Source organism: Rhinopithecus roxellana, chromosome 5, assembly GCF_007565055.1.
Source record: "Rhinopithecus roxellana isolate Shanxi Qingling chromosome 5, ASM756505v1, whole genome shotgun sequence".
Lineage (NCBI taxonomy): Eukaryota > Metazoa > Chordata > Mammalia > Primates > Cercopithecidae > Rhinopithecus > Rhinopithecus roxellana.
Window position 1 is genome coordinate 73,987,398 of NC_044553.1, and position 14,484 is coordinate 74,001,881.

Here is a 14,484-nt window from a genome sequence, read left to right on the forward strand (position 1 = left end):
ATGGAAACTAGAGGGGAAAATGGCATTAGGGAAGAACAAACCAGAAAATCCAAAGAGTGGGAGAGACAGAGACAGAGGATGAGAATGAATCATAGAGAAAGAACAAGTAAAAAGATGTTAGAACCCTGTCTAAATGTATTAATCACTAAGGTTGATGGGCTGAACTTGGCAGTTCAAAAGACAGATTGTCAGACTTTAGAAAATCCAACCCAAACAAATAGATGATAAACTGTGTTGTTTAAAATGCCAGTAAATTTGGAGGTAATTTGGTAAGCAAAATAATAATAACTAAACAATAGATGTATGTTTAAAATTGTTGTGCCAGCCAGGCCCAGTGGCTCACGCCTGTAGTCCCAGCACTTTGGGAGGCTGAGGCAGGCCGATGGCTTGAGCCCAGGAATACAAATCAACATGGTAAACCCTCATCTCTACAAAAAAAACCCAAAACTTAGCTGTTCATGGTGGCATGAGCCTGTAGTCCTAGCTACTTGGGAGGCTGAGGTGGGAGGATCTCTTAGGCTCAGGAGGTCGAGGCTGCAGTGAGCCGTGATCGCACCACTGTACTCCAGACTGGGCGTAAGAGTGAGGCCCTGTCTCAAAAACTAATGATAATGATAGATAAAATTGTCATACCTTCCTGGTGGATTAAACCTTTTGTTATTATGTGGTTACCTTCTAATTCCTAATAAGATTTTTCTCTTACAAATTTATCTGATATTAATAAAATTATATCAGCTTTCTTTTGGTTAGTATTTGCTTGATGTAGCTCTTTCCTTAATGTTTTCTTAATGTTCAGCTTTTGTATGCCCTTATATCTCTTATGAATCGTATATGTCTAGATTTTATTGTTTAATCCAGTCTTTTTGTCTTAGTCTATTTACATTACTGGTATTATTGATATACTTGGACCATTGTGCCATCCTAAATTATTTGTCCCACTTTTTCTGCTTCTTTATAATCTCTTCTTTAAAAAAAAAAAATTATCTATATTACCCCTGCTTCCCAAATGAACATTTGCATACTCTCACATTACTCTCTCCTTTGCACCAACCACATCATGTTGTTTCAATCAGAAAAGGAGGGACTATTCAATAAATGGATTTGGAAGAACTATCCATTAACTAACTTATGTGGTCTGGATCCTTTCTATCTTTCTTTTTTTTTTTTTTTTTTTTGAGACGGAGTCTCGCTCTGTCGCCCAGGCTGGAGTGCAGTGGCCGGATCTCAGCTCACTGCAAGCTCCGCCTCCCGGGTTTACGCCATTCTCCTGCCTCAGCCTCCGGAGTAGCTGGGACTACAGGTGCCCGCCACCGCGCCCGGCTAGTTTTTTGTATTTTTTTTTTAGTAGAGACGGGGTTTCACCGTGTTAGCCAGGATGGTCTCGATCTCCTGACCTCGTGATCCGCCCGTCTCGGCCTCCCAAAGTGTTGAGATTACAGGCTTGAGCCACCGCGCCCGGCCCTATCTTTCTAAATATGCTCTCCTTTCCTCACTCTCCTTTAGCTATATTGTCCTTTCTGCTTTATGAGTTCACTAAAATTGTTTCTGCTTCAGGATCTTTTAAAATTGCTATATTCTCTCTGCCTGAAATGTAGGCTTTTCCTTACTGTCCTATGCCAGGAGTGTGCTGCAGCCAGCTCATATCAGCTCACAAGAGCCAATTATGCGAATCGCTTCCCAAAACCAGGTTCATCGTTTTCACATTAGTAGTTCGAAAATGGCCATGCGTGAGTATTTATACCACAGAAATTGTCAAGTACTGTAAGTCAGGGGTTTGTTTTAACTCTTTAGAGGCTGCTTATCAGCACACCAGTGATCTTATATGAAGTCATCATTCCCCTCCCTAGTTGTAGTCTCTCCCAGTACATATTTGATTTTCTTCCTTGAACTTACCACTTCTTGAAATTCTTTGTGGGATTTTTGTTTGTTTTTATTTTGTCTTTTTTTTTTATTGCTGCTGTTGTTGTTTTTACTTACTTTCTGTCTTCTGTAATTCAGTATATGCATAGTGAAGGCAGGGTCTTTAACTGCCATGTCCACTGCTATACCCCTAGGACCCAGAACAGTACCTAATACATCCTAGGAATTTAATAAATATTAGTTGAATAAATGAATTACTCAAAAGTGGTAATGATTTTAAGCTGTACTCTTTAGAATTTTCTGGAGCCATTAGGAAGAGGAAAATAATTACATTTTTCTTTCTTTTTATAACTTTTTGTTACTGAAAATATCAAAGGTACACAAAAGTAGAATAGCATAATGAACTTTTCTGAATGCGTCACCCAGCTTCATCAGTGTTACAAATCTGTTTTCAAGATCCTACCTAATTTTTCCCTAAATTGTTTTAAAGAAAATTCCAGACATCATATAATTTTACTTGCCCTTTTTAAAAAAATAAGCGATATATTTTCTCTTATTTTTTGTTTTAAAAATGCCTTTTGACCTTTGATTTATTGAGTCAGGATCCTAACAATGTTCATTTGCAATTAGTTGATATGTTTTTTTTTTTTTTTTTTTTTTTTTTTTTTTTTTTTTTTTTTTTTTTTTGTATTTTTTAGTAGAGACGGGGTTTCACAGTGTTAGCCAGGATGGTCTCGATCTCCTGACCTCGTGATCCGCCCGCCTCGGCCTCCCAAAGTGCTGGGATTACAGGCTTGAGCCACCGCGCCCGGCCAGTTGATATGTTTTTTAAGTCTCTTTTATCTATAAAAGTTCACCTTTTAAGTTTATGCCATTTATTTGCTGAAGAAGTCAGATCATCTCGTAAAATTTCTCATATTCTGAATTTGGTGATTAGATCCTTCTGATGTTTAACATGTTCCTCCTTTGTGTTTTCTTTGAACTGATAGATTTCAAAGCTTGATTAGATTCAATTTCCATTCTTTTGGCAAGAATACATCATAGCTTGTACAGTGTATTTTTCATTGTATTACAGGAGATTGTGTTCTCCTACCTTCAGAGATGTTAAGGCTGATTAGTAGGCTCCAGATCACCCTCATCCATCCATTGTAAAGTTCTGCCTCAGCCTTTCACCTAATGGTTTTAACAACCATTGATGATCGTTGCCTAAATCCGTTATTTCATTAGTGATTTTTTTTCTATCATTCCATCTATCATTAATAAGCTAGAATGCTTCTATAAGGAAGAAATTTTCTTTTAATTATTGGTTACCCTGAAATACAGTTGGCGCAAGAAAGGCAAGATGATTGCTTCTTTCTGTTTATTTTTTTCTATTTGTTAATGTTATTTCTCAGAGGCATGTGTTGTTTCCTTAACCCCGCAAAGGTGACTAATTTTTCAGAATATCATTTTGAGTATTTCATAAATTTGCATTTCAATCCATCACATTATTTATTTTTAATGTTTATATTATTCCATTTTGGGGCATTGGGAACCCCTTCAGTTTGGCTCTGTGCCCTTTGACGTGACCCAGTGATTTTAATAGTTTATTGGCTGTTTCTCAAGCCCATCCTTATACATTTAAACTTACAGGGTTTTAAATTCTTTAATTTTTATATTGGTATTTATTTCCCCAGTATTGAAAATCTTAGTTTTTAATAGCGTTTATGTTTTTTTTTAAATTTTTCTCTTCTCTCCTGCCAGACTCTGTAATTATATAACTTTTGCATAATAATGAAACAAAGTTAAGGAAGTGCTCAAATAAAACAAAGTTTGCTGTCTTAGAGACCTGGTCTCTTTTTTTTCCTCATAGCTCTTTCACCAAAGTTTTGTCAGATGCCTCTTTTAACATTAAAAAAAAATGTGGAAGGGTTTATACAAAACTCATAGTTAAATGACATAATTTTTTTCTTTTTTCAACTTTTTTGCCCCCTGAAACAGGGTCTCACCCTGTTACCCAGGCTGGAGTGCAGTGGATCAGTCACAGCTCATTTGCAGTCTTGAACTCCTGGGCTCAAGATATCTTCCTGCCTGAATAGCTGGAACTATAAGTACGCACCACCATGCCCTGCTAATTTTTTACATTTTTTTGTAGCAGCAGGGTCTCAGTGTTGCCCAGGCTGGTCTGGAACTCCTGGGCTCTAGCAGTCCTCCCACCTGGGCCTCCCAAAGTTCTAGGATTACAGGCATGAGTCACCACGCCTGCCCTATTTTTTTTCAACTTTTATTTTGGATTTTTTTCAACTTTTATTTTGTTACATGTGTATATCGCATGATGCTGAGGATTGGGGTATAGGTAATCCTTTCACCCATGTAGGAAGCATAGTGACACAGGATTTTTCTTGCCTACTTCACCAGCCAGAGACCTCCAGCCAGCAACATCCATGCCCAGGCTTTTCTCAGGCCCGAGCTCACCAGAAGAAATGCCCTGTCTATTCAGCCTGCTGGGCTGTGCCTGGCTTGCACTCCAGTGCAGATCCTGCAGCCGTTGCAACTGCACACTCAGCCCCTGGTAGGAGGGGGTGAGTGAGCGAGCGAGTGCAGTGTCCAGCTGGCTGCTCCAAGTAGTGAGGCAGAAGCAGGCTGTATGTGGGGCTTGCTGCTGGACCAGACATGTCACACTGAGGGGAACATGGTGGCACCCAAACTGGTGTCCGCAACCCTGAAACCTCAGGGGGAGTGTTAGTGTGCAAATAGCTCTTTTAGTCCCACCATCTGCAGCCCAATGGATGGCTGTATGTTAACAGCTCTGTCAGTCCTGTCGCCCCTGCTCCGGCCTGCTGCTGCTTCCTGTTGCGTGGGGTAGCTGCCCTCCACTGGTGAAGCGTGGAGGGCCACAGTATTACAGCCTTCTTTGTACCTGTGTTTGGTGGGTCCTGAGTTCTTGTCCCACATCCAAGAAGAATGAGGTTGTGCTGATGATCAAAGGGTGAGGAGGGCGGAGAAGAATTTTACTGAATGACGAGAAACAGTTCTCAGCGGAGAGGGCATGTGAGGGTGGTCTCTTGTCTTTCATTGGGGCTGGGTCTGGGGCCTTTATGGGCTCAGAATGGGGGAGTGCATGCTGATTGGTTTGTGAGTATGCAAAAAAGGCTAAAACAAAGGCACCACTGAAAGGTGGGCGTGACTGTAAAAAAACCAATTAGGGAAGGGTAGATATACATAAAATAGGTGAAGGGTGGGGAATCAGTCAGAGGAAACAGGAAGAGAGGTTCTCAATCCAGTCCGTGGATTTATCCAGCACTTGTAGCTAGCCTTTAAACTGTCTTTGGCTTGAAGGTTGAGTTTCAGTTGTATGTAATGATCATACAAGTGCATGTGTCTTTCTGGTAGAGTGATTTATTTTCCTTTGGGTATATACCCAGTAATGGGATTGCTGAGTAGAATGGTAGTTCTAAGTTCTTTGAGAAATCTCCAAATTGCTTTCCACAGTGGCTGTGTTACATTCCCACCGGCATTGTATAAGCGTTTCTTTTTCTCCACAACCTCACCAACATCTGTTATTTTTGATTTTTTAATAATTGCCATTCTGACTGGTATGAAATGCTCATCACTGAAATCATCAGAGAAATGCAAATCAAAACTTCATATAATTTATAAAAAGGTCAGACAGCTGTGGAGGCACAGAGCTTTTACTGTCATTATCAGCAGCAATAGTGTGTAAAGGAGACTACATCTAACACAGTATTATACCCGGAGTATATACTCAATTTTTTTTTTTTCTCCTAAACTTAGGTGATTTTAAGAATAGAGTCTCGGCTGGGTGCAAGTGGTTCACGCCTGTAATCCCAGCACTTTGGGAGGCTGAGGTGGGCGGATAACTTGAGGCCAGGAATTCCAGACCAGCCTGGCCAATGTGGTGAAACCCCATCTCTTTTAAAAATACAAAAAATCAGTTGGGCGTGGTGGTATGCACCTGTAATCCCAGCTACTTGGAGGCTAAGACAAGAGAATCTCTTGAACCAGGGAGGCGGAGGTTGCAGTGAGCTGAGATTGTGCCACTGTACTCCAGCCTGGGTGACAGAACGAGGCTCCATCTCGGGAAAAAAAAAAAAAAAAAGAGTAGAGTCTTCATGGGCTGGAATTCCAAAAGAATAGTGTCTCTAGGGGTCTTTATTCTTGTTAAGGAAAGGAATGACCCATGTTTACTCCTTAGAGTTTTATTTTTGTTCCTGCTGGAGAGGGGGCCATATTCTCCAAGCAATGCTGGTTGAATTCTCTCTAAGATTAAATTTGAATATGAAAATAGGTTATATTAATACTGAAGCAACATAAACTAATCTGGTGCTGATGTTTCTTCATCAAAACCGGTGAGAAACTAACTTGGTCTACTTTTTTTTTTTCCAGATGATGGACATAAAAAAGCTCGAAACGCTTATCTCAATAATTCCAATTATGAAGAAGGAGATGAATATTTTGATAAAAATTTGGCACTCTTTGAGGTAATATTTTGGAGAAAACTACGGACTGAGACTTTAGAAACAGAGATCTCATGATAGCCATATTTTACCCCATTTGGTTTTAAAATTTTACGAGCTGTATAATTTAATGTTAAAAGAAAATATCATGATTATTGCAACTTGTAAATTTTGTCTGTGTAATCTAATTATAGTGAGTAACTATTAAATCAAATTGTTATGTAGTAAGGAAGAGGAGTTTGACTTCTTGGACATATCAATTACCTTGCAATCTAATTCAATTGTGATTTAATTGTTTTTATTAGAATAATCTTTCTTCTAAGTATAAATCAGTGTATTTCTCCACCCTTTGTCTGGAAAGACTATTATCTGCCTTAGAACTAACTAAACAAAAATCACTGTGGGAAGCAGGCTTCCAGATTGCAGGACCTATATGTCTTTTTTTTAATTGTCAAATAATAATTGTATATATTTTTGGATTACAATGTGATATTTTGATATTTGTATACATTGTGGAATGATTAAATCAAGCGAATTAGCATATCTATCGCCTTGTATACTTATTTTTGTGGTGAAAATATTTGAATTTTACTTTCTTAGCAATTTTGAAATATACAATATGTTAACTATTGTCGCTATGCTATGTGCAATAGATCTCAAAAACGTATTTCTCCTGCCTAACTGAAACTTTGTATCCTGTGACTAACCTTTCCCCCTTCCCCTATGTACACCCCAAGCATCTGGTAACCACCATTCTATTACTAGGAGTTCTACTTTTTAGATCCCACATGTAAGTGAGATCATGTGCTATTTATCTTTCTGTGCCTGGCTTATTTCACTTAACATAATGAAGAGGACCTGTATATCTTATCTGAATAAGACAACATGGACTCTGTGGCCAGGCTCCATAATCTGTGGCCAGGTTGTTGAAAGGAGCCTGGTTTATTTCAGCACTACGTTTTTCTGGCTTTCAACAATGATGCAAGTGCCACTTCTCTCAATGTACCTTTTTTTTAGTTTGTTTTTGAGACAGGGTCTTGCTCTGTCACCCAGGCTGGAGTGCAGTGGTAAGATCACAGCTTGACCTCCTGGGCTCAAGGGAGCCTCCTACCTCAGCCTCCCTAGTAGCTGGAACTGCAGGCACATGTCACCACACCTGACTGATTTTTAAATTTTTTCAGAGACAGGGTCTCACTCTGTTGCCCAGGCTGGTCTTGAATGCCTGGACTCAAGAGATCCTTCTGCCTTGCCCTCCCAAAGCATTAGGATAGCAGGTGTGAGCCACCATGCCTTTCAATGTACCTTTCTTTCTTTCTTTTTTTTTTTTTTTTGAGCTGGAATCTCACTCTGTTGCCCAGGCTGGAGTGCAGTTGCACGATCTCGGCTCACTGCAACCTCTGCCTCCTGGGTTCAAGCTGATTCTCCTGCCTCAGCCTCCCGTGTAGCTGGGATTACAGGCACATGCCACCACACCCAGCTGATTTTTGCATTTTTAGTAGAGACGGGGTTTCACCATCTTGGCCAGGCTGGTCTCGAATTCCCAGCCTCCGGTGATCCAGCCACCTTGACCTCCCAAAGTGCTGGGATTACAGGCGTGAGCCACTGCACCTGGCCTACCTGTGAAATATGTTTTCATTTGATTTGAAGTTTTCTGGTAGCAAGATGATTTTGATGCTTATGTTCAGTGTTCTTTGTAGCTCATTTCTTCCATGTCACTGGCTTTATAGGAAGAAATGGACACCAGACCGAAGGTGTCCTCTCTCCTCAGCCGCATGGCCAATTACACTAATCTGACTCAAGGAGCAAAGGAACATGAAGAGGCAGAAAACATCACTGAAGGGAAAAAGAAACCCACCAAGGTGAGGCCTCAGAATAACAAAGAATACATAAAAAGCACCCTGTATATAAGAAAGAAGGAAATACCTAAGGCACCATTCTGTGTTCAGCAGCTATTTATTAAATGCTTGATAGGTGCCTGGAACTGTTCTGGGCACCAGGGTCATGGCACAAACAAAACATACGATGTAGTCTAAATTCTAATGTGAGGATACCGTCCTTAAGCTGTTTTAACTGCCAAAATATATAACATATTAAGTGTTGATAAATGCCCTAGCAAAAAATTAAGCAGAGTAAAGAGACTGAAATTGTCACGGGAGCCAGAGTGGAGGGCGTTGCTACTTACATAGGTTGACAGGGAAATCCTTTCTGACAAGGTGATATTTGAGGAGAGATCTAGCTGATGTGAGGGAGTGAGCTATGTGGGAAAAGAGCATTCAGGAAGAGGGAATAGCTTTTCAGGAGAAGAGTGTCCATACCCATCTGCTGATGCCATCTGTTTGTTGTGAAGTTGTTGGGTTTTTTAAAGACCAAACATCAGTTTGTCTGAAAATGAAAATATAAGACATTCAGTTTACCATTCTGGTTGTTCAGCTCTTTGAAAAAGGGATAAAACAGCCCTCAGATGTTCATTTTACCATCTATTTTATTTACCAACTACTGTGAAGAATTTATGCCAAATTCTGAAGACATTCCATCAAGTCCTTATTGTTTTTAAATGAAAAAAGCCAACAGCTTTGAAAAACAAAATTTTAAATTGTGGGTGTGCATAAAAGTTTATTCGTGGCCAGATGCCTATGTATAATAAAAACATACAGGAACCTTTGTAAAGTTAAAATGTATAGCTTTAGGAATAATAAAAGTATGGTGATAAACACTTGAAAGATGGAGATTTTATATGTGTCCTTTTGAAGATATTGATTAAACTTACGATCTCTGCTTGGAGATTAATATGGTAGTTAGGGAGCAAGTTATTATATAAAAGAATAAAAACTTCTCCTTAAGATAACTGTTTAATTTTTTGTCAATGTCTTTCTTTCTAGACCCCCCAAATGGGTACCTTCATGGGTGTCTACCTCCCGTGTCTACAAAATATTTTTGGAGTGATCCTTTTTTTACGCCTTACATGGGTGGTGGGCACAGCTGGAGTTCTTCAGGCTTTTGCAATTGTCCTTATCTGCTGCTGCTGTGTAAGTACTACACTAGCTCCTGGACATCACCTGAATGTTGCAAGTTCTCAAGAGTAGATGCACACGACCTCTTTGGGAATAAAACAAAGAATACTTAGGGAAGGACTCATGATCTCAACAGAAGAAATTATTCTAATATTAAAATCTAAAGGATTTTCAGTTATTCAGTGCCTATTCGTCACTGCTTGCTATCTATTATATTATGTACTAGAAATTAGGAATCAAGACTTCAACTGGAAATGGAAGATAAAGTTCCTGTCTTCAAAGAATTCAGAATCCGAACTGTTTGAGCTTGATAGCACCAGAGTTGTGACAGAAAATGTGTTAGAAAACATGATGTGCTACTCCAATATATATTGAGAAACAAGACAGGTTATGGGGGATGTGAGGGGTATTTGTTTTTTTTTATTTGGTTTTGAAGTTTCTTCCCTTATCCCTTCCTTAGAAATTCAGATGTTCTTTCCAGGTCTTCTCTCTACTGAGAACATTTTTATCTTTCTTTAAGTTAAACTTCTCCTAATTATGTATCCCAGCCACACCAATGAATTTTATAGGTTTCTACTGTCCTCTTTTATCACTGTGACCTTTATACCCTACCTGTATATTATCCGCAGCTGATGAGCATGCAGCTGATGAGCAAAACAGGTTAAGCAGGCACAGTTCATATTTTTATTAACTTAAAATTAATGGTACCACCTTTTTTTAGTTTCTCAGGCTTAAAAGCTCGAGGCTGTGTTTGGCTTCTTAATTGCTTTTCACATCTAATCAGCTACCAACGCTAATCTATTCTCTGAAATCTTTTACACTCAGCCATTTTTATTCACACTAACACCACTATAGTTTTTACCTGTCACTGAACTACTATGGTAGCCTGCTAACCAATCACTCTGCCTCCAGCTCCTCCTATCTGCAGTTCATTCTATACTCTGCTACCAGGTAATATTTTTAAAATGCAGTTCCTGTGTGCCCAGAAGCCTTCAGTGATTCCCTTTCTTACTGAACATTGTTCTTGATATTGTATTTAGTCTTTAGTCAGGTTCTAACCTATTTTCTGAGTTATTTCTCTAGTTCTTTCTTTTGAGTATACTATGCTCTATTTCCTGTGTAACTAGGAAATCCAGAGTGAGATTAGCAGTTCTTACTAGCACCTGACCTACTAATATGGGAGCATTTTGACAGAATCCTCCAGATATTAGTGGTATGACTAGTGCAATGAATTAGACCATATCATCTTATTTCCATACCATTAGGTATGACTGTCCATAAAAGTAGGTAGAGTTAAATGTTTGCCAAGTGCTCTTGGAACACAAATGGAGAAGTAGTATAGAAATGTCATCTTGACCACAGTAACAATCCTCTCCTTTCCCTTTCTCTGCAGACAATGTTGACTGCTATCTCCATGAGTGCCATTGCCACTAATGGAGTGGTACCAGGTTAGTAGGTCAAGGTTGTATTTCAGGATTTATCAGTGTTGACTCTATGTTTATGCTATAAAGCTAGAGGTGCAAACTTCTGAAGAATAGAATACTATTTAGTCTGTTCTGTGCTACAACAGAGTAATGGTCTATAGGACATAGACATAATACCACTTGACTTTAAGATGCTGTCTTTAAAATCTCTTTATTTTTTAAACTAGAATACATTAATTCTTAGCTTTTATTAGTTAGAAAATATATATATATATATATATTTTATAGACAAAGTCTCACTCTGTCACCCAGGCTGGAGTGCAGTGACATGATCATAACTCACACAGCCTCCAACTCCTGGGCTCAAGCTACTTTCCCACTTCAGCCTCCTGAGTAGCTGGAACTAGTGTGTACCACTATGCCTGGCTATTTTTTTTTTCTTTAATTTTTTTGTAGAGGTGACATCTCACTATGCTACCCCAGTTTAGTCTCAAACTCCTGGCCTCAAGCAGTCCTCTCGCCTCATCCTCCCAAAGTGCTACCATTGGAGACGTGAACCTCCACACCCGGCCAGAATATATTTTATTGGGCTGTCTAGTGTCATAGTAAATAAAGTAATGCTGGCAAACTATATTGCATCATATGGCTCATTACATTAGATGTGCAGTATATCCCACAGTAACACTTTCACCTTTTATTTCCCACTAGCAAATCTTTTTTATCACATTCAGGGTTTGCGGAACCCTGAAACATTTAACCTTCATGTATGTATTTTTTTCTTATTTCTATTTTATTCATATTCCTCTTACTAATACACACTCTTTCTCCTATTCACCTTCTGTTTTGTCTTTTAGCTGGGGGCTCATACTTTATGATTTCCCGGGCACTGGGCCCAGAGTTTGGTGGGGCTGTTGGCCTCTGCTTTTATCTTGGTACCACATTTGCAGCAGCCATGTACATCCTTGGTGCCATTGAAATCTTTCTGGTAAGTAATGACTTCACTGTGGTCTATACTATAGAAGAAATATTGATTTTGGTTTATTCTTTGCTGTGAAAGCTTCTGAGATCAGCTGTGGGAATAAATCAGGTGATTGACTGCTAACCTCAGTTGGCCTCTTATGTGAATATGAGGTGGAAAGGTTGCAATTCCCTTTGCTGTCGTTCCTGATTTCTACCTGATTGCCACCACTCTGCCATCTCATCCAGGAGGTTCAAGTCCAGTGGGGAAAAAGTAAAATAAAGTTTATCTTTTTTAATATCTTCATCCCTATGAAATAAAATGCTTCTCATTTCTCTAGTCACTGAGACATATTGTTTATTTAAAGTAGTGATAGTAGAATCAGGGTTAAAGATAATCATAATTACTTTATATAACCCTATGAATAAAAGTAATAATTCCTTTCTCTCTGTTTGGAAATGTAGTTATTCAGAACAGCATGTAGACAAAAAAAAAAAAAAAAAATCCTTGACATCCCATTTCTGCAGGCATTTCAGATCCTATTAGAAACTAGGCTAACTCGGCCGGGCGCGGTGGCTCAAGCCTGTAATCCCAGCACTTTGGGAGGCCGAGACGGGCGGATCACGAGGTCAGGAGATCGAGACCATTCTGGCTAACACGGTGAAACCCCGTCTCTACTAAAAAAATACAAAAAACTAGCCGGGCGCGGTGGTGGGCGCCTGTAGTCCCAGCTACTCGGGAGGCTCAGGCAGGAGAATGGGGTAAACCTGGGAGGCGGAGCTTGTAGTGAGCTGAGATCCAGCCACTGCACTCCAGCCTGGGCAATAGAGCGAGACTCCGTCTCAAAAAAGAAACTAGGCTAACTCCCCAGTCATTTTGTGTCTCAGCTTTGCTTTCTTTTGTGAAAGTAAATGCAAACAAATACAGCCTTTTTACTTAATTATTTCGAAATAACCTAATTTTCTCCTGTATTTTACCTAACAGGTCTATATCGTCCCCCGGGCTGCCATCTTTCGCAGTGATGATGCACTCAAGGAATCAGCAGCCATGCTAAATAACATGCGTGTCTATGGCACAGCTTTCTTGGTCCTTATGGTATTAGTGGTATTTATCGGCGTACGCTATGTGAACAAGTTTGCCTCACTTTTCCTGGCCTGTGTCATTGTGTCCATCTTGGCCATCTATGCTGGAGCCATCAAGTCTTCTTTTGCCCCTCCACACTTCCCGTACGTGTCTGTCTCTCTGCCTAGCCATCTTTGTTGGGTAGTAATTGAAAATATCTGGTGGTGTGATAATTTTAAGTCAGAATTTCATGGAGTCTCTCTGAGATTTTCTCTCTTGGATAAGCCCATTTAGACTTCCTTCCCCATCTAGGCAGGAAGCCTCCCAGCAAACTATGTCCTGTTCATCCTCTTTCTTACGTCCCAAACATAGAACTAGTAACCGTAACCATCATTTATGTTCATATATTGGATTTTTTTCTCCCTGATAATTGTACATAATCTTTTTTTATTATACATATTTTGAACTATTCATAAAGGGCTTTGCAGACAGTGTATTTATTGCCAGCAACCTTTATAAGGTATTTAAATGTTGGATTTCTTTTACTAATGAAAAATCAGGGGAGTCAAAAGAAACCTAAAATCTTACCTAAAATGTTTAATTAATTAAGTTTTTTTTTCTGTCAGTATTGTAATGGACTAGTCATAAAGGGAAATACTGTACAATTTGCATGTATCTCTATATATATGTAATATTACATACTAGAAGTAATACAGCTACTTTTTTCAACCTTGATTTTATTTTTTTTTAATTTGTATAAACTTATGGGGGTGCAAGTGTAATTTTGTTACATGCACATGTTGTATATTGGTGAATTCAGGGCTTTTATTAAGAGTTGGAGTCTTACTTTGTTGCTCAGGCTGGAGTGCAGTGGCATAATCTTGGCTCATTGCAACCTCAGCCTCCTGGGTTCAAGCAATTCTCCTGCCTCAGCTTCCCAATTAGCTGGAATTACAGGTATGTGCCACCGTACCCAGTTCTTTTTTTTTTTTTCTTTTGTGAGACAGAGTCTCACTCTGTCACCCATGCTGGAGTACAGTGGTGCGATCTTGGCTCACACAACCTCTGCCTCCTGGGTTCAAGTGATTCTCCAGTCTCAGCCTCCCAAGTAGCTAGGACTACAGGCACACACCACCGTGTCCAGCTAATTTTTTAATTTTCGGTAGAGGTGAGGTTTCACCATGTTGGGCAGGCTGGTCCTGAACTCCTGACCTCAAGTGATCCGCCCACCTCGGCCTCCCAAAGTGCTGGGATTACAGGCGTGAGCCACTGCGCCCAGCCTAGGTCAGGGCTTTTATCCATTACCCAAATAATGTACTTTGTACCCATTAAGTAGTCTCTCATCATTCACCTCCTTCTTCAACTCCCTAGTGCAAGTACTTTAAAGTATGTTTTTTGAAGTAGTAATGGATTTGTGCAGATCTGTGACTCACAGGCTCCCTTTTCCCTTCGACTAGTGGCATAGGGACTAGCTGGCACTGAGTGTTATTTGTAGTCTTGTTACAGAATTATCTTGAAGAGTCATCTGGATTATCTGAGAATCAAACTCATCGGTTCTATGTTGATTTAACCAGATTACAGAAAAAAAGATTTTTCAAGACAAAAAGACAGTTCCGATAGGTTTAATGACTTACCTCAAAGTTAATTAATGGCAGAGCAAGAAGATGAACTGTGATTTCCTGACTCCCCATTCAGTATTTCTTCTGTGCCAT

At 39.6% G+C, this 14,484-nt stretch overlaps 1 protein-coding gene across 6 annotated transcripts in view; it reads left to right on the forward strand.

Annotated features, from left to right (window-relative positions):
* The window catches only part of SLC12A6 (solute carrier family 12 member 6), a 108,743-nt gene that overhangs the window by 72,098 nt on the left and 22,161 nt on the right, over window positions 1–14,484 (forward strand). For all 6 annotated transcript variants that reach the window (XM_030930090.1, XM_010386312.2, XM_030930089.1 and 3 more), the window contains 6 exons: window positions 6,247–6,341; window positions 8,045–8,176; window positions 9,197–9,343; window positions 10,722–10,776; window positions 11,607–11,737; window positions 12,695–12,936. In XM_030930090.1, coding sequence (XP_030785950.1) covers window positions 6,247–6,341; window positions 8,045–8,176; window positions 9,197–9,343; window positions 10,722–10,776; window positions 11,607–11,737; window positions 12,695–12,936 — 802 coding nt within the window. The remainder of the gene's footprint in view (window positions 1–6,246; window positions 6,342–8,044; window positions 8,177–9,196; window positions 9,344–10,721; window positions 10,777–11,606; window positions 11,738–12,694; window positions 12,937–14,484) is intronic.